Source organism: Elephas maximus, chromosome 4 (assembly GCF_024166365.1).
Source record: "Elephas maximus indicus isolate mEleMax1 chromosome 4, mEleMax1 primary haplotype, whole genome shotgun sequence".
NCBI lineage: Eukaryota > Metazoa > Chordata > Mammalia > Proboscidea > Elephantidae > Elephas > Elephas maximus.
Window position 1 is genome coordinate 126,885,480 of NC_064822.1, and position 21,597 is coordinate 126,907,076.

General features: G+C 39.6%; 1 protein-coding gene across 10 annotated transcripts in view; it reads right to left on the bottom strand.

The window, feature by feature from the left end:
* Positions 1–21,597, bottom strand: part of GRIP1 (glutamate receptor interacting protein 1) — a 791,276-nt gene that overhangs the window by 115,372 nt on the left and 654,307 nt on the right. For all 10 annotated transcript variants that reach the window (XM_049883804.1, XM_049883798.1, XM_049883799.1 and 7 more), the window contains 2 exons: positions 5,159–5,306; positions 3,205–3,374 (listed from right to left, as the gene is read on the bottom strand). In XM_049883804.1, the coding sequence (XP_049739761.1) occupies positions 3,205–3,374; positions 5,159–5,306 (318 nt within the window). The remainder of the gene's footprint in view (positions 1–3,204; positions 3,375–5,158; positions 5,307–21,597) is intronic.

The window sequence follows — 21,597 nt, forward strand, 5'->3', positions numbered from 1 at the left end:
TTATCACAACCCACATTTTACAGATGAATAAACTGAGGTGTAGAAAAATTGGGTAACTTTTTTAAGGTCTCAAGTGGTGGAGCCAGAATTAAAGTCCAGGAATTCTGACTCCAGAGTCTCTGCCCTCAGCCACAAAACAACCTTGCCTCTTCCTGTGGGTGTTCTTAAGCCCCTTGTTGTTGTGAGGTGTTGTTGAGTCGATTTTGACTCATGGTGACCCCATTGGACAGAGTAGAACTGCCCCATAGAGTTTCCTAGGCTACAATCATTACAGGAGCAGATCACCAGGTCTTTCTCTCATGGAGCCAGTGGGTGGGTTCGAACTGTTAACTTTTCAGTTAGTAGCAGAGTGCTTAACCATCGTGCCACCAGGGCTCTTCCAAGTCCCTTATTACAAATAAGAAAACAGTGAGGTTAAAATAAAGCTTTTCAAACCATTCCATGGTGACATTACTGCAGAAGTCTTAAATGTGTTCTGACACAGAGAATACACTTCTGTGTTCCTCTGCCTAATTGTGCCCGCTTGCCCTGCTCAGGATGTCTGCGAAAGCAGATAACAGCTGCTCCAGCCGCTGCTCCTGGACCCCACAGAGTGGGTGCTCCTCCTGGTACTTAATGTATTAAACCTAGTAACTCTGGTCACGTTTTCAAAGTCTGTTTCCTTCATCTGTGACTATGTCTTCCAAAACTGTGAATGGAAACAATTTCTAAACTAATTGAAAACTCTGCTTCTTTAGTGCTGATATTTACCAGCAAAAGGCATGGCTGATCTCTTATTCCTAGTTGATCAGGCCATTGTTTTACATTTCCCAGAAAACACTGTAGTGAATGCTTTGCTGCTAAACACAATCTGGGAAATTCTGTATCTCCATCCACCCCTGGGTTTAGAAACACACTGTTCAGGCATCAGAGATTCTGAAAAAATAACTAGAACTTTCTTGTGGAAAAGGTTAAAACTGTGTAACAATTCTCTTACATAACAAAAAAGGCGTTTAAGAATTACAAACAATCAAAATGTTCTTTTTTTTTTCTTCTTAACTGTGATTTGTTTATGATTAGGTGCCAATATTTATTTATTCTTGGAAATGCAGTCTAATTTTTACTCTGTTAAAAGTAGGGGGAATGCTAGGTAAGGAACGTGGTGCCCGACTTTAAGCAAAAAAGTAGGTGGTGGAGTCAGAAGTAGAAGCCAGAATTACTTAAACCACTAGGCTACTCCCCAAATGCCATCAGGTTTTCCACAGCTAAGGAAAACTTCTGTTCTTGGTCCATACATTTCACTGTATAAATTCATCCTCTCAAATGGTGTTGGCTGGTAAAAAAATTTTCTAATATTTTATAAGGTGGAAACTATTTCTGATTTGTATACAGTGTAAGTAAAAGGAAAAAAAAAACATGAGGTGTGCTACACATTTCTGATTCACTGATACCGGAATTTCATAACTATAATCCCAGCAGAAAGCACTGCACAGTGTGTAGTCCTATACCTACCAAGCTCCAGGAAACCCTGGTGGCGCAGTGGTTAAGCGCTATGGCTGCTAACCAAAAGGTCGGCAGTTCAAATCCACCAGGCACTCCTTGGAAACTCTATGAGGCAGTACTACTCTGTCCTATAGGGTCGCTATGAGTTGGAACCGACTCAATGGCAGCGGGTTTGGTTTGGTTTACTGTGCTCCAAGTCCAATGATGACTTTAGATTAATTTAGGGGACACGCAGAGCTTTAGAAATCTCTGCTTCCTGCCAGAATGTGGAAAGGCCCATGGGGCCTCCTGATAGGAGCGGTGTGCACTCCCACCAAGGGCACCCTCCTGGAGCTCCTTATCATTTCTATTCAAATGTTGTTGAATTGTTCATAACCTCCCTATGCTGCATCATTTCTCTACTTCAATGTGTAAAATTAAAATCTGATAAGGGTACTGCTGTACTGGAGATTTTCATTAGCTCCAGGGCTGTCTAAGCTCCATTTAATTAAAAGGGTTGCATCCAGCTGACTCATTCAGTATGAAAATTAACTGGTCCCTGTTTTTTTCCAGCTGTGGACAAGTGCAGTGTGTCTTAGTAGGCTGGAGACACATAATACAACTGACTTCCTCATAAGCAAAATTCCAATTCCAGAGAAAATTAGTCTCTCTCTAAACATACAAAAATGCATTTTCCTCCTTTAGGCCACCCTTGCAATACTAGCGAGACCTCTGGTTTCAAGAAATTAAAAAAAAAAAAAAAAAAAAAAGAGCGAGTGGGTGTACTTGATTTAACTAAAGGAAAAGGGACTGAGACAAAAACCCCATTGGAAAACCCTTTCTTCATTTGATTTTGGGCTCAAGTAAAAATGCACCAAGTTCTGTTTAAAGATGTTTAAAGATGCCTGGGGTGGAGAGTATAAAGATACGCAAAAAGCACATCTGTGAGCTGCAAGGAGCCAAGAATGCAGATTCCCCCAGTTTACACTTTTTAGTGAATAAATGTCAAATATTCTGACTCTTCCAAGCAAGATCTTTATTTGGAATGATAGTTATTCTCCATCCCCCCTCCAAAAAAAATTATTCTGTCAAACTGACAAAATATAAAGTCAACCCTTCATAAAGTTTTTTTCTCCCCAAATATTTGCAGGGTCTGCTGTTAATATCTACTGTATAAACCTGTTGCCCATTGCTGTTGAGTTGATTCCGACTCATAGCAACCCTACAGGACAGTGTAGAACTGCTTCATAGGGTTTCCAAGGAGCGCCTGGCGGATTCGAACTGCCAATCCTTTGGTTGGCACTTAGCCACTACGCCACTATGGTTTCCATCTACTGCATAACTGTACAAAAAATATGTGCAAGTTGTCCTATTTGCCTTCGTTGTCCTTCATGTGGAGTCAAAATTCAACATGAATACAGGAAGTCAAATTACTTCCTTTCTCTCCATATTCAATTTGTACCAGAGGCTTTTTAATTCTTTTTTTAAATATTAAGTAGTACTAGACTGAGAACTTTTTTTTTTTTTAAAGTTTTTCCTCCATTTTGGGGTTTCAAATAAATTACGTGTGGCTTGGAAAAAGGGATTTAGAAAAAAGAAGAAAAAACAAAGATAATGTGTAATTTTGAAAAGAAATGATAAAGGCAGAAATAAACTCAGCGCCTTTGTGCTTTCTAAGTCTGAGGCTGGAAGCCATAAGTGGCAGGGGAAGATAAACAGATTCATGCAGACGGGTCTTCTCACCGTGTTCAGGTCCCTTCAGGGCTAGGCGGGTCTGATGATGGGGAAGAATCTCTAGCTTGACCTGGTCGGTGGTGTTTGCCAGGAATTGGGTTGCTTCTGCTAGTGTACAGTACTCCATGCTGGTTCCATCGATAGACAGGATGTGATCTCCCACGTGCAGCGCCCCACATCTACAGAACAGAAACACTCAGTGCCAGGAAGCACCTTCCTGTTTGAAATATGACATTCTCATCCTTCCTTGTTAAATTTACACACAGTTTTCAATTACTTAAAACAAAGGAAAAGCTTGAGTGTTATAGGAAACACCATCTGTCACATTTTAAGTACTGTGGGCATGAACAGGAATGTAAAGCTTTGTAGAAAATACAGAAAACTTCAAGGAAATTATTTCTATCTCTCTTTTTTAAAATATTAGTTTGGGGTATCCATAAAGCCCATTGCCATCAAGTCGATTCTGACTCATGGTGACCCCATAGGACAGAGTAGAACTGCCCCACAGAGTTTCCAAAGGCTGAACTGCCAACCTTTTGGTTGGCAGGAGAGGAATGAAAAACAGGAAAAAATTTCCCTTGGACTTTTCTGTGGTTTTTTCCTTCTGTGTTTTTATGTCTCTAAATATGAGTTGGTAAATATTCAGAATCTCAAGAATCGGAAATGGATCATTTATAACTATTTTACGTGTGAATGGGAATAACTTAGGGGTGGGGCTAGCTGCTGTATCTTGGCTTAACTCAAAAGACTGACTACTGGATGAGATGAGAAAATCAGACACAGCAGTCAGTCAGCTTTCTGAAGAACCAGTCAAGTGGACATCTCCTTAAACTGGTTACCCCTTATGGAATGCAGGGAGTGAGGGGAGGGGTGGAGGGGGGAAGGAGGGGTGGGCCTGCGGGGGGCAGGGAACCAGAGGGAGAGAATTAAAGTATCCTGCACCATTGAGCTGGAGAACACCCCTGGATCAATGGCCATCTCTGTTAGAGGACTGAATGTAGGGTAAGACCACAGTGGAGCTGTAGACTGACCATGACAGGGGTTGCTGCAGATCACGGCCCCACAGTCAGAGGTTTCCCAGGCAGGGCAAAGGCACGTGGAGAAGGGGGCTGGAAACATGCGGGGGAGACTGGTTGCTGGAGTATGTATAAAAATGTTCACCGTTTAATTAGTCTACTTCTCAAGACAAAAGTGTCTCAAGTCCTCCTTTCCATCAAAAAAGGTCATTTCATGTAGATGCACTCAAGAGTCGTCCGCTCTGGGAGGTGGGGGTGTTCTTAACAGAAGCTGTAAAAATCATTTATTAGGTGGGAAGGCAGCCTTTTTTTCCTTCTACTTTAATAAGTCTAAAATATTAGTTAGAAACAGAAAATATTTCGAGAAAAAGGAATTTTGTTTCTATTGTTATGGAATTAATGATGTTTTCAGGGACCCCCGAAGATGATGCAAACCTAAGATAAATGTGCTATGACAGCACAGGACCTTTGTTTAAAGATTCCTTTTTTTTTTTTTTTAAAGTTTTATTTACTTAAGAAAAAAGGAATAAGATTTTTTTAGTGGTAGGATTTAGTTGTTAACATTTCAGAAGAACCTGGGACTTCACTGCATATAGCATAATAAAGATCTGCTCAGCTACCATATGTCAAGAACAGGTTATTGTCCTAGGAAAACTGGCTTGGTTGCTTGGCTTTTTTTTCTTTTCCCCCCCATTGCTAAAGGCCACACTAAACATCTGATGAGGTGACATTTACATCACGGGGTGGCTGATTAAGGTAGGTGAATTTTTAGGTCCCGCAACAGAAACTTGTTTCCCTATATGAAACGTATATAAACTGTCAAGAAAGTTGTTTTTTATTGTATGTGTGTGTGTACATATATATGTGCATGTTATGTATCACATATGTTATATACTTTTTTTAAACACACGTCATTTTGAAAAGTAGGTGCTTTCTGCCACACTCACCTGTCCGCAATACTTGCAGATTTGATTTTGTCTATGACAATGACCTGTTTGTTACAGCACATCGAGGTAGTTAGGGCAACCCCAAGGCTGGCACCAGGAGTTTTGGCAACTTCAACTAGTAGTGGCCCGGATGCTGTTGCCACAGAATCTATCAAAGAACAAGTTTTAGAAAACAAAACAAAAACAAATAAGCAGAGAAGAGAAGAAGAAAGATGGATGACAGTCTGCTAATAATTTTATCAGTGAAACTTAGATTTCCCTCCATATAACATCCCCACAGTCAGTGGTAACCTCTTAGGGCACCTGTTCCGTTCTAGCTTGTTGGAATGTATGTGCACCTTTATCTCTTCAATTAGATTTTAAGCTTTATACCAGCTGGGATAATGTCTTCTGTATCTTTATATCCTTCACATGGCCTGGGACAGTGCTTTGCACGTACTAAACCCAGTGTCGAGTCGATTCCGACTCATAGCGACCCTGTAGGACAAGGTAGAACTGCCCCGTAGAGTTTCCAAGGAGCGCCTGGTGGATTCAAACTGCTGACCCTTTGGTTAGCAGCCGTAGCATGTAGCCACTATGCCACCCGGGGTTTCCTTGCGCATACTAGCTCTCTCAATAAACATTTAAAAAAATTAATTAATTCAATAAATATCTTAGAGACTACTATGCATGAATGCATGAATGGATTGGTAGGTGGACTGGTGATGGCTTTACTTAAATGAATAGTAGGAAAGGGTAAGGGCACACTAAATGGAATTTGTAAACCCCTTGGGTCTTTCCATATTCTGGACCTGATCTAAGGTCACTTCACCTACGGAGTGGCTTTATACATGCTTTATTTTGGGCCTTCCTCTTTTCCCCCCTTGGGACCCTGTAAATATCAGTACCTCTGGGAAGCCTCTCCTGACTTGTGATCTGGCTAGATGCCTTTCTCATGTGGTCTCTCACAGCCTGCTGTATAGTGCAGTGGTTAAAAGCTCAGCTGCTAACCAAAAGGTTGTCAGTTTGAATCTACCAGCCGCTCCTTGAAAGCTCTATGGGCCAGTTTTACTCTTCCCTGTAGGGTTTTTCTGAGTCAGAATTGACTCGATGGCAAGGGGTTTGGTTTGGTTTTACAATACACCTCACTGTTTCATAATGGTTGGTTTGCGTTACATGTCTCTCTCCTTTTCCAGACTATGAGCTTGTTGTGAAGGCAGAGATAGTATCTTGTCGATCACAGCATCCTCAGGGCCTGACATAACGACTGGCACAGCAGAGGTGTGCGATACACAGTTGTCAAATGAGTATGAGTGGATGAACAAATGAAAAAATTTATGACATTGCTTAAAGCTTAGATGAGGCAGAAGCCGAAAGGGAAAGGGCCCTGGACATAAGTTAAAACACCTGTATTTAATTCTTCTTTTCATAATATTTTGGTTAGGGCACCTTAGGCAAGTTACTAAAACTTTCTAAGATGACTTGTTTACCTATACAATAGTACCTGTTCCACAGTGTTTATTACAGCCACAACAACACATAAAGCATTTTGTAATTTAAAAAGTACAATACATATAGCATATTATTATTATTGATGTGTTATGCTTCAAGCCTTTGAGTTACCTCATTTTTTAAGCCTGCACATTGGTCTGCAGTATTTTTCTGATTTTCTGCTGCTCTAGTGTTTGTAGTGTTTGAGACTTCATTAATACAATCTTATCCTTCCTCAAGTACATTTTTATCACCAATGCACTGCTCAAAAATAGTCAGCTAGGAAGTCTATATTATTATTGCGGGAGCACAGGAGGTAGGCACTGACAAAGGGGCTCCAAGTTCTATGGAGAGAGCCATCTTCAGTTCAAGATGAAACAAAATACTTCTTTACATATGACAAAGATGAGAACATTCATACCAACAACATACACATTCCAGCGCTAAGGATTCCTGTATGTACTATTCTTCTTATATGATTAACCAAAAAACCCACTGCAGTCGAGTCGATTTCGACTCATAGTGACCCTATAGGACAGAATAGTAGAACTGCCCCATACAGTTTCCAAGGAGTGCCTGGTGGATTCGAACTGGTGACCTTTTGGTTAGCAGCTGTAGCTCTTAACCACTATGCCACCAGGGTTTCCTCTTATATGACTGTTGATACTGAAATAACTTAGCCCTAAAAACATGTTAAGAGAGCACTAGAACTTGTACATCTTCCTGTCAATTTTAGGCAGAGTCCCGTTAATAACAGCTGGGAGGAGCCAGAGGTCTTACCTTACTAGGAGAACTCTTTAGTTCTAGGGTGTTATGGCTATAATTTGCCCTATGGCAGCTGCTGCTCTCTAGTCTTGCTCACCTTGCTGGGTTAATTCCCCTCATCTTCTGATGTCAGACCAGGCCATTGACAACGGCCTGGCTTCTTTCCCTCCCTCTCTCTCATTTCCTACTCTGTGTCTCATGTGGTCACCGTAAGGCCCAGGGTCTTGCCTAACTCTCACCTTGTGGGGCCCCATGGCCATATGCAATGGCAGTTTGCACCTGCCTCAGTTGGGACTCCCTGGTAAAGAATTCCAGTCAGTCCCTCCACCCCTGTGTTAGCTGACCTTGCATCATTAGAGTGGTCGATTCTGCAAACCTATCAACTCTAACAACCACAGATCTGCCGCTGAGTCCAAGGGCACATAATCTGATACCTCTAGCTCCATTCCCAGCAGCCTGTTGTCTTCTTCTTCCTTAAGCACACTCCCTAGCAACCTGTCCTCTGGCTCAGGTTGAACCTCACATAAACTCTGGTCCGCCAGGCCTTTTCTTGCATGATCTTTCTAAACCTTTAGAATGACTTAATTTTAGATTTTTCGAACCATTTGCCATAGTCCTGTTGGATTTTAGTGGATAGGCTTGTGAGGTTACAATCATTTGTACTCTTCCACATGATTTTCTCATGTCTAAAGAGAAACTTATTTGGTTTTGCAGATGAAAGTAATATATTAAAGTTTCTGTGTTATTCATAACAATCTCTTACAAATGGCAGAAACTGGTAGTTGTTCCTAAGTATTGCATATTTCCTTCTTTCTTCAGTAATACGATTTCTAAGTTTTGCTGAGGAAATGGCTGTCCAGCTAAGGACATTTCTGAGCCCTCCTTGTACCAAGGTATAGCCATGTGACTAAGTTCCAGCCTACAGGAAATGAGTAGAAGTGTGATGGGACACTTTCAGGATGTGCTTTTAAAGGAAAAACTGTGCCCTCCCTTCCCTTGTTTCCTTCTTGCTGTTGGAATGTAAACCCAGAACTGATAAGCCATCTTTAATCTCGCAGACAAGGGCATGGAGCCACAAGATAGAGGAGGCCTAAGTTCCTGAAACTCTATCTCCAGAAATTGCTTAAACTCTCAAGAAATAAACTTTTGTCTTACTGAAGCTACCGTTGTTAGTTTGTTTGTTACAGCTGAATCTGCATCCTGATAGGCCTTTTCATTTGAGTCGATCCCATCAATGCACTTTTTTGAACTCTTATTCTAAGAAGCAGCTATTTCAAACTACATATTTGCAGATACAAATTTTATAAAATGACAATTAACCATTACCCAATACACACACTAGGTGTTCATTTTTCTTAAAAGTATTACATCATGATTAAACATCAGGGTTTTAAAAAACGTTATCAAGCATATTCAGAAATTATTTCAATATATTCTTTAAATTACTATTCTTTTTTCTTAGCCTATATACTTGCAAAAGTATTAAAAATCACATTCTTGTATGGTTCCAATATTCCATTTATAGTGAAGAGTTAATATTCAAATTATTCTGGAAAAAAGACAGGAATAGGAATATCAAGAAGCTTGGGAAACAGGCGCTGGATTCTCTGCTGTCATTAATTTAGAGAGAGGAGAGAGGACCCACACCCAAAGCTCTTTGTCTGGAAACTAGAATAACAGTCTATCTTTAAGGAGTACTTTTCTTATTAAGACTTCGGAAGAAGAATAAGTATAATGTTTCTATTTTAAGGAAGCTAATGTGCAATTTGTGGGCTTTTTCTAAAACTTAAAAAGCCTCAAAATTCTGAGACGAGAGAAATTTAAAGTCATGGTTAAGGGAGAGGCAGTGTGGTGCTGAGTGGGGCTCAGAGCTGACACCTTCCAGGGCTCTAGGGGGTGATCCTAAACAGGCACCAGCTTGCCATGTGACCCCAACCATCTTAGATCTCATTATCTTTAACTATAAAATTAGGGGATTCAAATAAAAGCTCACTAGCCCCAACAATCTACGAGCCTACAGAGAGAGAGTAATGCTAAGTCAATAAGAGGTTAATGGCCAGCCAGAGAAAATTAGGGAAGGTTTATAAACTTTAAAAAAAAAAAGTAGGGTAGAAAAATGTTGAACAAAATTCTAGCTCAAAAAGAAAGACCAGGCTTCCTGGCCTTATAGAGACTGGAGAAACCCTGAGAGTATGGTTCCCGGACACCCTTTCAGCTCAGTAATGAGGCCACTCCTGAGGTTCACCTTTCAGCCAAAGGTTGAACAGGCCCACGGAACAAAACAAGACTAAAGGGGTGCACTAGCCCTGGGGTGGGGACTAGAAGGTAGGAGGGAACAGGAAAGCTGGTAGTAGGGAATCCAGGGCTGAGAAGGGAGAGTGTTGACATGTGGTGGGGTTGTTAACCAATGTCATACAACAATCTGTGTACTGACTGTTTGATGAGAAACTAGCTTGTTCTGTAAACCTTCATCTAAAGTTCAACAAAAAAGAAAAAAAAAAGTACAGAATAGCTAGAATCTAAATTGCAATACCTACTAGACCACTGTGTTTATCACGATGGGAGGAAAACCCCTCGATTTAAAATATATTCATAAAAACAATAACTTCCTTTAAAGTTGATTGTGAGGGACACTCTCCTACCTTTGTACACTCACCACAGAACATTAAGCTTTCATATTAAGGCATTTCCAGGGCACAGCTTCTACTTTCTAACATGATTGTATGGTGAGGAAAGGAAAGTTATCTCACGTAAAGATGATCAGGGATTGTTGAAAACAGTTTACCAAACATGAGCTCAGCTCTTGGTTCTCTCTCCTTAGTAGCACATAGTCTTCACTTACCACGATCACTCTTAAGTTTATCTTTCCAGGACAAATCTTTCCTCTTAGCTCCGACTACCACTTGGAACTATTTGTGGATGTCTCACAGGCATATCAAACACAAAATATCTAAAAGTGAATAACAAGTCCACCCCACTCCATTGGCTCTTCTTCACGTTACCCTCTCCCAAAGAGTGGCTTGCATTACAATCCATTGCATAAACCAAAAACCCAGGAGTCATCCTCAACTCCATCTTCTCCCTCATCTTCCATATTCAATCATGAATTCCTCTTGATTTTACTTCTTAAGTAGCTCTCAATTTCATTCTTTCTTTCCATCTCCATGATTACCATTTTAGTCCAAGTTGCCTTCATAGGATATCCCCACATATTCTCATTCTCTTCACTTTCCCCAATTCAGTCTAATCTTTCAAAGTACATATTTGGAACCACGAAAACATAATGCTACGTGAAAGAAGCCAGTCACAAAAGACAACATATTGTATGATTCCGTTTATATGAAATGTCCAGAACAGGCAAATCCATAGAGTTTACAGAAAGTAGATTAGTGATTGCCTAGTATAGGGGAAGGAAGGAAAGACTTGGGGGTGGTGGTTAAGGAGTACAGTGTTTCTTTCCTGGATTCATGAGAATGCTCTAAAATTGATTGTAGTGATGGCTGCACAACTCTGTGAGTAGGCTAAAAATCATTTGAAACATACACTTTAAATGGATAAATTGTATGGTAGGTGAATTATATCTCAATAAATCTATCACCAAAAAAAAAAAAAGTACATATCTGATCATGTTACCACCATGCTTAAAATCTTCCACAGCTGTTCCTATAACAGAGTCAAAAATCTCTACACAATCCACAAGGACTTGCATGATCTGGCTCTTTCTCACCTCACCAATTTTATCTTTCACCACTCTGCCCTCGTTCTCTCTGCTCCAGCCCCCCATCCGCCTTTCAGTTCTTGAAAAATGTTGTGTGCTTTCCTGCCTCAAAAACAAACAAACAAAACAAACCCATTGCCATCATGTCGATTCTTACTCACAGCGACCCTTTAGGACAGACTAGAACTGCCTTACAGAGTTTCCAAGGAGCAGCTGGTGGATTCGAACTGCCAAGTTAGCTGCTGAGCTCTTAACCACTGCACCACCAGGTCTCCCTCCCCCTCCTTCGCCTAATTCTTCACCACTGCTCTGCTCAAATGTCACTTCCTCGGGAATTCCTGTCGTGACATGAAAACCAGACCAACCTGCCTGTGATATGCTTTTAAAGGACATGGGCTTTTCCTTCACAACACTTAACGGTAAATGTAACGCAATAATTGATTGTTTAATTAGCTGTTTAATTCTCTTTGACAAAAATGTAAGCTCCATGCAGCAGGGATTATGTGTGTCCTGCTCATGTCTTTATCCCCAGTGTCTGTCTACACAGCACCTAGGCATAGTATGTGCTCAGTGATGTTTGTTGGTAGGATGAATTAAAGAATAAACACCTGTTATTATACCCAAGGCACTATGCTAATGGTACTGATGATGCAGAAATTTAAGTCACTCTCTTTTGCTTGAAATAGTTTCCAGTGTTGTTGGGAATACAGGATATATTCACATGCATAGATGATGCTGGTAATGTGGAAGGTTATTTTTTTTCTTTTGTCCAAATTCAGTGCCTCATAATATCAGACTGAGAACTACTTGAGTTGATATGATAGCTGAAGGGTTAGGGAAAGGTAGCTCACCTCCTTCCAGGTGGAACTTGAACTAATTGATCCTCCCCAACCACTCCCCAGAAAGAGAACATTATATCACTGGGCAATCATCAGGTAAATAAGCCATCTCCAGGATTTATGAGGTCTTAAAAGAGACTGGTGTCACTCAGGGGTTGATACATAGATCCTGTGCCTAAAAACTATGAAGAGATGTGACTCCACTGGATGCCTAGGAAAGGACATTGCCTGGCCCTAGGAGAATCCATCAGACCAGCTAATCTGCTGAGGACTCTGAGCAAATCATGTTGACTGAGGGCTGAACAGAACCAGAGTGTGCTTGTTCAAGTCAGGGTCCAACCAAGAAACAGATGGTACCTTCAAATGAGCATAATATGAGGAGAGCTCAATAAAGGAATGAAATAGAAAGATATGGAAGGGCATAAGGAAACTATAAGGGGTAATGCAGCAGCACTCCAGGGCCAGAAACAATAGGGCACCATTACACCCCTGTGCTTGAAGAAGCAAAGGATAAAGTTACTAATGGAACCTGGATTCAGAAGGATTATGTGGAGAGGGCTCCCTGTCAAGAGCTGGGAACTTCCATCAAGGGGTACAGCAAGCCTGCAATGAGTTCATGAGGAGGAAGGCAGTGCAATAATACCCTAAACCATTTTCCTCTCTCCCTCTGATTTTCTGTTGTGGTTTCCTATTAGCCAAACCCAACTGGAACCCAAAGAGTAAGGGAGCCCACTGATGCAGGCTATCCAGGTCATAGCACAGCATGGAGAAGTGTGGTGAGGAGCTCTGGAGACAAAAAAGAGGATATCCTTATTTGCATTTATCTCCATCTTCTTTCCACAAAAGTCTTCGGGCTGCACGCTTAAACAAAATACGTAATATAAGGAAACAATGAGGAGGAAGAAAGAAAAGCATACAAATATCCTACCCACAAGGGTAATAGAGATGCTATGACTAAATTAAAAAAATAAATAAATGACCCTGAACTACAGGTAAATCTCTAGAGACAGAAAGAAGACTATTGGTGGCCAGGGGCTGGGGGCAGAGGGCAATGAGGAGTGACTACTTAATGGGTATGGCACTTCCTTTTCAGTGATGAAGATATTTTGGAGCTGGATAGAGGTGATGGTTGTACAATATTGTGAATGTGCCTAATGCTACTGAATCATATACTTTAAAATAATTATATGTTATGTGATTTCTGGAGCCCTGGTGGTGCTGTGGTGAACAGCTTGCCTGCCAACCAAAAGGTCGGCAGCTCAAATCCACCACCTGCTCCTTGGAAACCCTATGGGGCAGTTCTACTCTGTCCTATAGGTTCTCTATAAGTAGGAATCGAGTCCATGGCAATGGGTTTGGTTTTGGTTTGTGATTTCCACTTCAATAAAAACAATGACTGAACTTCCTGGCAATCAGGACGATAATGGAAACCCTATCAATAATGCAGTTCTTGGTATTAGAAAGGAGAAAGTCCACTAGTCCCTAATATTGAAATAGATTCTTCTAACAGGGAGCTCTAAAAGATTCTCTCTCCCATGGGGTTTTATATACAGTGTTAAGTGATGCAATCAGTAATGTACTCTATGCATTTTTACAACAGATGTACAAGTGGCTTCCAATGGCTGTTCCTTGATCAAGGTTGAGGCATAAGATCAAAAAGCAAATTAACAATGGTGCTTCCAGAATGGAACAAGCTACTGTAGTGGTCAACTTGATCTAAAGACAGATCCTACAGCAGACAGACTGAATGTCCCTTTGGGATCTTTCCTAGATATCAATCTTTTCTCTCGCTAAGGTTTCCAAGAGAAGCTGAATGTCCAAATAATTCAAGAAATAATTCAAACAGTGTGTCAAATTAAGAAAAATAAACAGAAGAGAAATCAGTAAGAAATAATCCAGAGCACATCCCCTGACAGAAGATTAGTTTATCCTGCCCTGGTATGGATAAGATGCTGGTATGCTGGCATTTTATACAGGTGACTGAAACCATATCCAGATGTTTTGGACATCAGAGGAATCAGTGGAAGAATTAGCATCCTATCAGGAGGCTTGGGAAGCCTAACTAGCTTCTTGCTAGATAGAAGACCACTTACCTCACGTTCTCACAGAAGAGGGCTTTCTAAGTCTATAAATTAAGCCATCATTCATGAAACTACATTAATTAAAAATACATTTATTCTATGCCAGGCACATCAGAAGTTACTGGGGATTCAAAGATGAAAACATATTATCTTTGTCCTTCAGTAACCTCTTGGGATCCCATGCCAAGAAGGTAGTTTCAGTGGGGTGAAACTCCAGGATTCCAATATGGAAATATATTCTGCTGAATCTCCTAAAGTTCTAGTTACTATTTTTTTTTCTAACTGTAGGACACATAATTTTTGCATTTTTTCTCCTAATGAAACCTACTTTAATACAGAATGGTCAAAGTGCTTATAAATTTTAAAAAATGGGTTATTTAGCAGGATATGATTTCCAGGTCTCTAGGAAAATTACTCAAGCATGCCAAACATTCTCAAAAGGTCACTGAACAATTTGTATAGAAATTGTAAAATGGGAACCTAATTTGCTGTGTATACTTTTTATTATTTAGAAAAAAAAAAGGTGTAAAAAGATCTACAGAAGGTGACTGAAACTCCCTGTCTACAAGGGCTGTCTATAGAGAGGCAATTATTATTATCAAACAACTATGGTAATTGTCAAGAATATGGTGGTACCATTAAGAGCCATAGGGATCTAAGGGGGCTGAGTGTGGTGACGCTGGGATGCTTAGATAAGCTGGAGCTTGGTCTACATGTTTCCCAGCTACCTTTATTTTAATGGAGTCTAGGTAAACAACAAAACTATTCGAGCAAGTACTGCTTCCCAGCATTGCCCATGTAGCAGTTACTTTCTGCATCACAGAAGGGGATCTACAAATGCTAACATTTAATTGATCATTAGCCTTTTCTGGCAATTGCTTTCCATAATAAATGTTTCCCCACAACAACATCAAGAAGCTCATACTGCCTTCTGGCATTAAGTCTATTTCCCTAGCTGCCACCCAATTCCATTCACAGAGGGCCTTATGAAAAGTAGGATTCCAACAGCCCTGGCTTTATTCCAAGATGTCTAGCAAGATGCATAGGAAAAGTAAAAAGAAAACAGGCAGGGTGGATGGATGCTGCACTCTTATTTGAGAAAGCACAAGAGAAAAAATGGACTGTGTCAAAATAAGAAAAATAAACAGAGAAGAAATCAGGAGGAAATCATCAGGAGCCCATTCCCTGGCAGAAGATTAGTTTATCCTACCGAAGTGAGGCATGGTGCAGAAATGGATCCTGCAGATATAAATTATTCATGGTTAAAGATATTTCAGTCATTAAGATATTTACACCACGAGTGAAGCCCTTGCACGCTGTGTTGATTTATGGGCTACATAATTACATGAGATAAGCTGATGACTGTTTGCGTGGAAAACACTATGGATTTTTTATTTTGTTAATCAGTTTTCCCACTTCCGTGCCTTGCATTTCAATCAGAGTGCAAGGCTTGATTAGCACCTCCTGGGGGTAGCTGAGACTACACGGTAATGTCAGCTTTGCCTGACCGTACATTCATTCCTTTAGATAAAAAGTACCTTTGGAGTGGGGGGGGGGGGGGGCGTTTTCAAGTTTACCCATTTTTTAAAAGTATCTTTATTAATGATTTCCTATTCAAATAATGCTACTAATAATTTCAACCTTTTCTGATGAGTCAAACACTAGTGAGAAAACTTAAAAAAGTCTTTTTAAAATTGTTGTTTTCTTTTTGCCTATTGTAATATAAAAAACCAAAAAAGCCCAAACCCGTTGCTGTCAAGTCGATTCCGACTCATAGCGGCCCTGTAGGACAGAGAACTGCCCCATAGAGTTTCTAAGGAGTGCCACTTGGGAAATACTCAGATACAAGGAAACGTGCACCTTCCATGTGCAAATGAGCTTCATCTTAAATCCTAATTTTTCCTGGAGAGCTAAAGAGACAACCTGAACATTTACCATACTATATTGCAAGAAGAGTCCAAGGTGAGTGAAACTCGGTAACACACCCCGCGCTAACAGTTTGGATAAGGCATGATTGGTGATTGACTCTCATTCCCCCAGCAAGCTTACCCTGATGACTGTATTAACTTTGGAATAACTTGGGACCCCCTTCCCATTTTATGGGACTGATTTTTTTTTTTTTGCAACCAGCTTATTCGGTTATAGCGTGTCTGTTTATTGCGGAATATAACAAATACACGGAGAAATGCATAAATCATAAAAGTTTACTGCTTGATACATTTTTACAAACTGAACAATATCTGTGTAATCACACGCAGTTCTAGAAATAGAACATTACCAGCACCAAAGAATCTACCCCACCCCCGCCATACCCTTTAAATCACTCCCCCATCCCATGGGTAACCACTATCCTGACTTCTAACAGAGTACATTACTTTTGTTTATTCTTATATTTTATGTATAGAGACTCAAGCAGTTTGTACTCTATGTACAGTTTTCTTCTATAATGCTTGTGAGATTCATACATTTTGTTGGGGGTAGTTTTTTTTTTTTAGTTTTAGATCATTCATTCTCATTTCTGTCTAGTATTCCACTGAGTGGACATGCTACCATTTATCCACTTCATTATTTATTTTTTGGGCTTTGGTTATTACAAACAGTGCTACTATGAACATTCTAGTATATACTTTTTGGTGAATATATGTATGCTTTCTGTAGGAGCCATAACTAGGAGTAAAATTGTTGGGTCATGGAGTATGCAAATGTTCAGCTTCAGTAGATAGTATCAAAGAGTTTTACAAAGGAGTTGTACAAATTTACTTTCCCACCAGCAAGAATGAGAGTTCTAGGTGCTCCATATATTTGCCACCGCTCGCTGTGGTCAGTTTTTTCCACTGTAGCCACTCAGTTGGGTGTATAGTGATATTGCATTGTGGTTTCAATCTGCATTTGCCTGATGACTAGTTGAACAATTATTCATATGTTTACTGGTCATATGGGTATCTTCTTTTATAAAGTGTCTGTTCGAGTGTTTTCCCCATTTTTCTATTAGGTTGTCTGGCTTCTTGATTTGTGGGATTATAAAAATATATATTCTGGTATGAGTCCTTTGTTGGATATATAGTTTACAAATATATTCTCCCCCCTCTGTGGCTTACCATTTCAGTCTCTTAATGGTGTGTTTTGACGATAAAAAGTTCTTAATTATTTGCTGTTTTCTCCTATGATTAGTACTTTACATGTCCTATTTATTTAATAAATCTTTGCTTATAACAAAGTCATGATGATGCTCTCCCATGTTCCTTTTACAAGATTTATTAATTAATTTTCACATTTAGATCTGTAATTCATCCGGAACTGATTTCTGTACAGGTGTGGGATAGGGTCAAGATATGTTTTTTCTATATAGATGTAATTGATCCAGCACCATTTTTGGAAAAGACCATTCTTTCCTCACTGCATTATAATGTCAGACTATGTCATAAATAAGATGACTAATACAGGTAGCTCTATTTCTGGACTCTGTTCTGTTTCATTGGTCAGCTCGTCTGTCCTTGTGTCAGTACTAAACTGTCTTAATTACTTTGGCATTTTAATAAATTTTGATATCTGGAAGTATATGTTTTCCAGTTTTGTTGGTGTTCTTCAATAATACCTTGGCTATCCCTGGCCCTTTGTAGAATGATGTTACACTGTGCTTTTAATTCAAGGGTAACTAGAGCCCAGTTATTAAATAAATGAGGGAGTTTTGGGCCCTGGGCAATAGAATAATAATATATGAAATAATCATGTTAGGACTTATGACAGAACCTGGTATTAAATTTGATAGACTGACACAATTTTTAGGGATATTTAAACATGCTTTGCAGAATACTAATAAAGGTCTTCCAACTTAGATTTCTAGGGTTCTAATCTTGTCCTGTGTAGCTAAGCAATAAATATTTTTTTAAACTTTTAAAACAGAGGATGAGAAAAGTCAGGTCACAAAATTTGTACAGGACAGATTTACGTAGTGATTTGTGGCACATTTTTTAGCCCCCACCATGTCCCTCACCACACCTGCTCCGGGAGCCTCCATTTTCAGTATTAATATGAAGGACAAAGAAAGGGCATGATTCTATGAGGAGTAACCTTTCAGAAAAAACAAAGCTGAATTCCTCATCGCTTTAAAAAATGTGAACAGCCAAGCCACTCTGGCATTTAAGTGACCAATACCAGCGGGAAAGAGGAAATATTTGCCCCAAAAGTAAAAAATTCTTTGCCCTGCCTGTCAAAAAGATTTGGCATATATACATGCCCACTGCACAGTCATCATATTCCGTATCATCATTCTCTGGAAAGTCTGATTGCTCTTCAGTCTAAATATAGTCACTGCCAAGTCTTTTTCTAAAGTGCATAAGTGATCCACACAGAAAATGGAATGTGTCTCCATCAGGTTCTGCTGAGGCAGAGAAACCACTTAAGTAGGAGCAAGTGTCTGCCAGCCTGAAAAAGAATCCTCACTACTCAAGATTGTTAACCTCCCTATACTGAGAAGGAATGGTCAGTTAGGAAGAATTAACGGCTGGGGAAAAAAAAAAAAAAAGCCCTGTTGCCATTGAGTCGATTCTGACTCATAGTGATCCTATAGGACAGTGTAGAACTGCCCCATACGGTTTCCAAGGAGCAGCTGGTGAATTTGAACTGCTGGTCATTTGGTTAGCAGCCAAGCTCTTAACTACTGTGCCACCAGGGCTCAATAGCAAGAGGTGAATCCTCTCTGGCATCTGTGCTAGACTTGGGTTCATGTTTACATGAAGAAAGCACGCTGTAAACTTAAGTTACCATAAACATGTGAGACATATGATCATTTACCCCAGTAAATAGCCTGAGCTCTTAATTACTGCACTACCAGGGCTCAATAGCAAGAGGTAAACCCTCTCTGGCATCTGTCCTAGACTTGACTTCATGTTTACAGTTAAAAAAAATGTGTGTGTATATATATATATATATATATATATATATATATATATATATATATATATATATATATATATATATCCCAGTTCTCTAGGAATTGTTATCTGAAACAAGACAAACAGTTACGGGTCACTTTGTACAGTTGTTGTTAGGCGCTGTCGAGTTGACTCCAACTCATAGCAACACTATGCACAACAGAACAAAACACTGCCCAGTCCTGCACCATCCTCACAATTGTTGCTGTGCTTGTGCCCACTGCTGCAGCCACTGTGTCAATCCATCTCACTGAGGGTCTTCCTCTTTTTCACTGACCTCTACCTTCCAAGAATAATGTCCTTCTCCAGTGACTGATCTCTCCTGATAACAGGTCCAAAGTACGTGAGACGTAGCCTCGCCATTCGTGCTTTTCAAGAGCATTCTGGTTGTACTTCTTTCAAGACAGATTTTTTTTTTTTGGCAGTCCATGGTATATTCAATACTCTTTGTCAATACCACAATTCGAAGGCATCAGTTTTTCTTCAGTTTTCCTTATTCATTGTCCAATTTTCGCATGCATATGAAGCGACTGAAAACACCATGGCTTGGGTCAGGCACACCTTAGTCCTCAGGGTGACATCTTTGCTTTTCAACACTTTAAAGAGGTCTTTTGCAGCCAACATTCTAAAATGCCAATTTACTTGTAAGTTACCAAAAATATAGTTAGAAGTATTAAAACTTCTATATTTCTGACTGACCTCATTGGGCTTTTACACAAAGTAAATATAGAAAAAAAAAAAAACTGGAAAAATGTACAGATTTAAAGACATGGCTATATAGAAAAAGAGAACAACTTGACAATTAAGTGTTAAAACAATCAATGCCAGTAAATGAGGAAACAAAGGCAGGCTGATAAACAGAGCAAAGGTACTAAGAGGGCCCCTGGTTGGACCAGTTTGGCCACTGGATAGATAAAATAAGCACACAGTCCGGTGTCTGGATTCTAGTAGGTCTTCAACAAATATTCATTTACTGATCATAAAATAAATGAAATTTCTAATTAGAAAAAATTTGACATGTAGCTGGAAGAAATAGCAAATACACTGGATGTCGGAATGCGAATCTAAAAAGGTTTAGACAGGCTACAATGGTAGGCAAATATTTAGAAGCTGCGATTTAACAGGGTAAACGATGGTATGTCTCACATGTTTATGGTAAGTTATAGTTTACAGCATGCTTTCCCATATATCTTCTCATTCTGTTTTTCACAACACTCTGGGATGGGCCTGGGTATTTTAAACACTCTCCAATTGTGATTCCAATGTGCAACTAGGGCTGAGAACTACTGCCTTAAGATGTAGACATCGTTGCAGTAAGCTGTCCATTATTAGAGATATTTGAATAGAGCTTGGTAAAGAAGATCCTAAAGGGTTTTCAGCATTGCATAGTGGTCCAGGTAAATAATGCTGAGATACAAAGATGGTGGTGTTTTAACAATATTGGAGACCACCATCTCAAGCACCATTACATGGCTTTGGAAGCATGATCTGAATGTTATATTTTTCTCTCTTAAGTTAGATAGGTCTTCTACAGGCAACTGTTTCTTGACCACATTTCAGATAGGGAGGGTACTTGAAAGTGATAAATAGCATTTTAAATACTCTTCAATTTATCACCATTCAGGCTGGCCTTACAACAACGGATCCAAGTTTAAAAGCTGTGAGAATGCCACCGTAAGATATACTGCTATATACATTGAAGAGAAGTTGAGAGACTCCTGAGATACTTCAAAAGACAAAAGTAGAAAACTTTTCTAAATCAGTACACACAGCAGAAAGGAGATCCAGCTAGTTCTGAGGGGAACTGGAGGATGTATGGAGTTTTATCTGCAGATGCCTAAAAAATTCGGAAGGCAAGAGCCTTGTCAAAAGGGAAGAGTTAACAGACTGCTCCATTTTCAAGCATTCAATATGGAACCATGATTTTAATGATGGTACTAAAGGGATTGCTCATAATATCTTTATTATGTCAAAAAGTGAACACAGGCCTGTTTTGGGGAGACACTTGTGTTCCTTTTCCTAGGTTACTTATTTCTCTCCTTTCTTTGGAGAGGCAAGCCAGATTCCTGACACTTCTGGTTCATTATGGAAACCTGCGTGGCAGGTGTAGTGCCCCGGAATCTGCAAAGATGTCTCTGGGTTTACTGAAGATATTAAGAGAGTGAAGTAAAAAATAGGTAGCAGAATTCCAGGAAAATTATGCCTCACTCCCTTAGACTGAGTAGCTTTACGATAATTTGAATCAATAAAGATGCCTGAATGATTAAACACCAGGAGATAATTAATTCAGTGTCTCACTTTCTTCCCTTTTACTTAGAACTCTTACGTGCTTAATGTTAAATATTTAATGTTCTGGGATTGTTTTTTTTCCTCCATGATGCACTTAAGCCTAAAACTATTATGTTTTAAATATTGAGGTTCCACTTCTATTTTTTAAATACTCCCTGTAAGACTTTCATTTTTAGAAGAACATTAACTAATTCTCACTGCTCAAATTCAGAATGTAAGTTCAGAATATTCAAAGACATATTCCATTTCTTGTTCTGCTGCCTTCAAAACTTCCATCTGTGCTTAAAACATATTGTTTCATTCATATCCTTTGTTGTTGTTGTTAAGTGCCATTGAGTCAGTT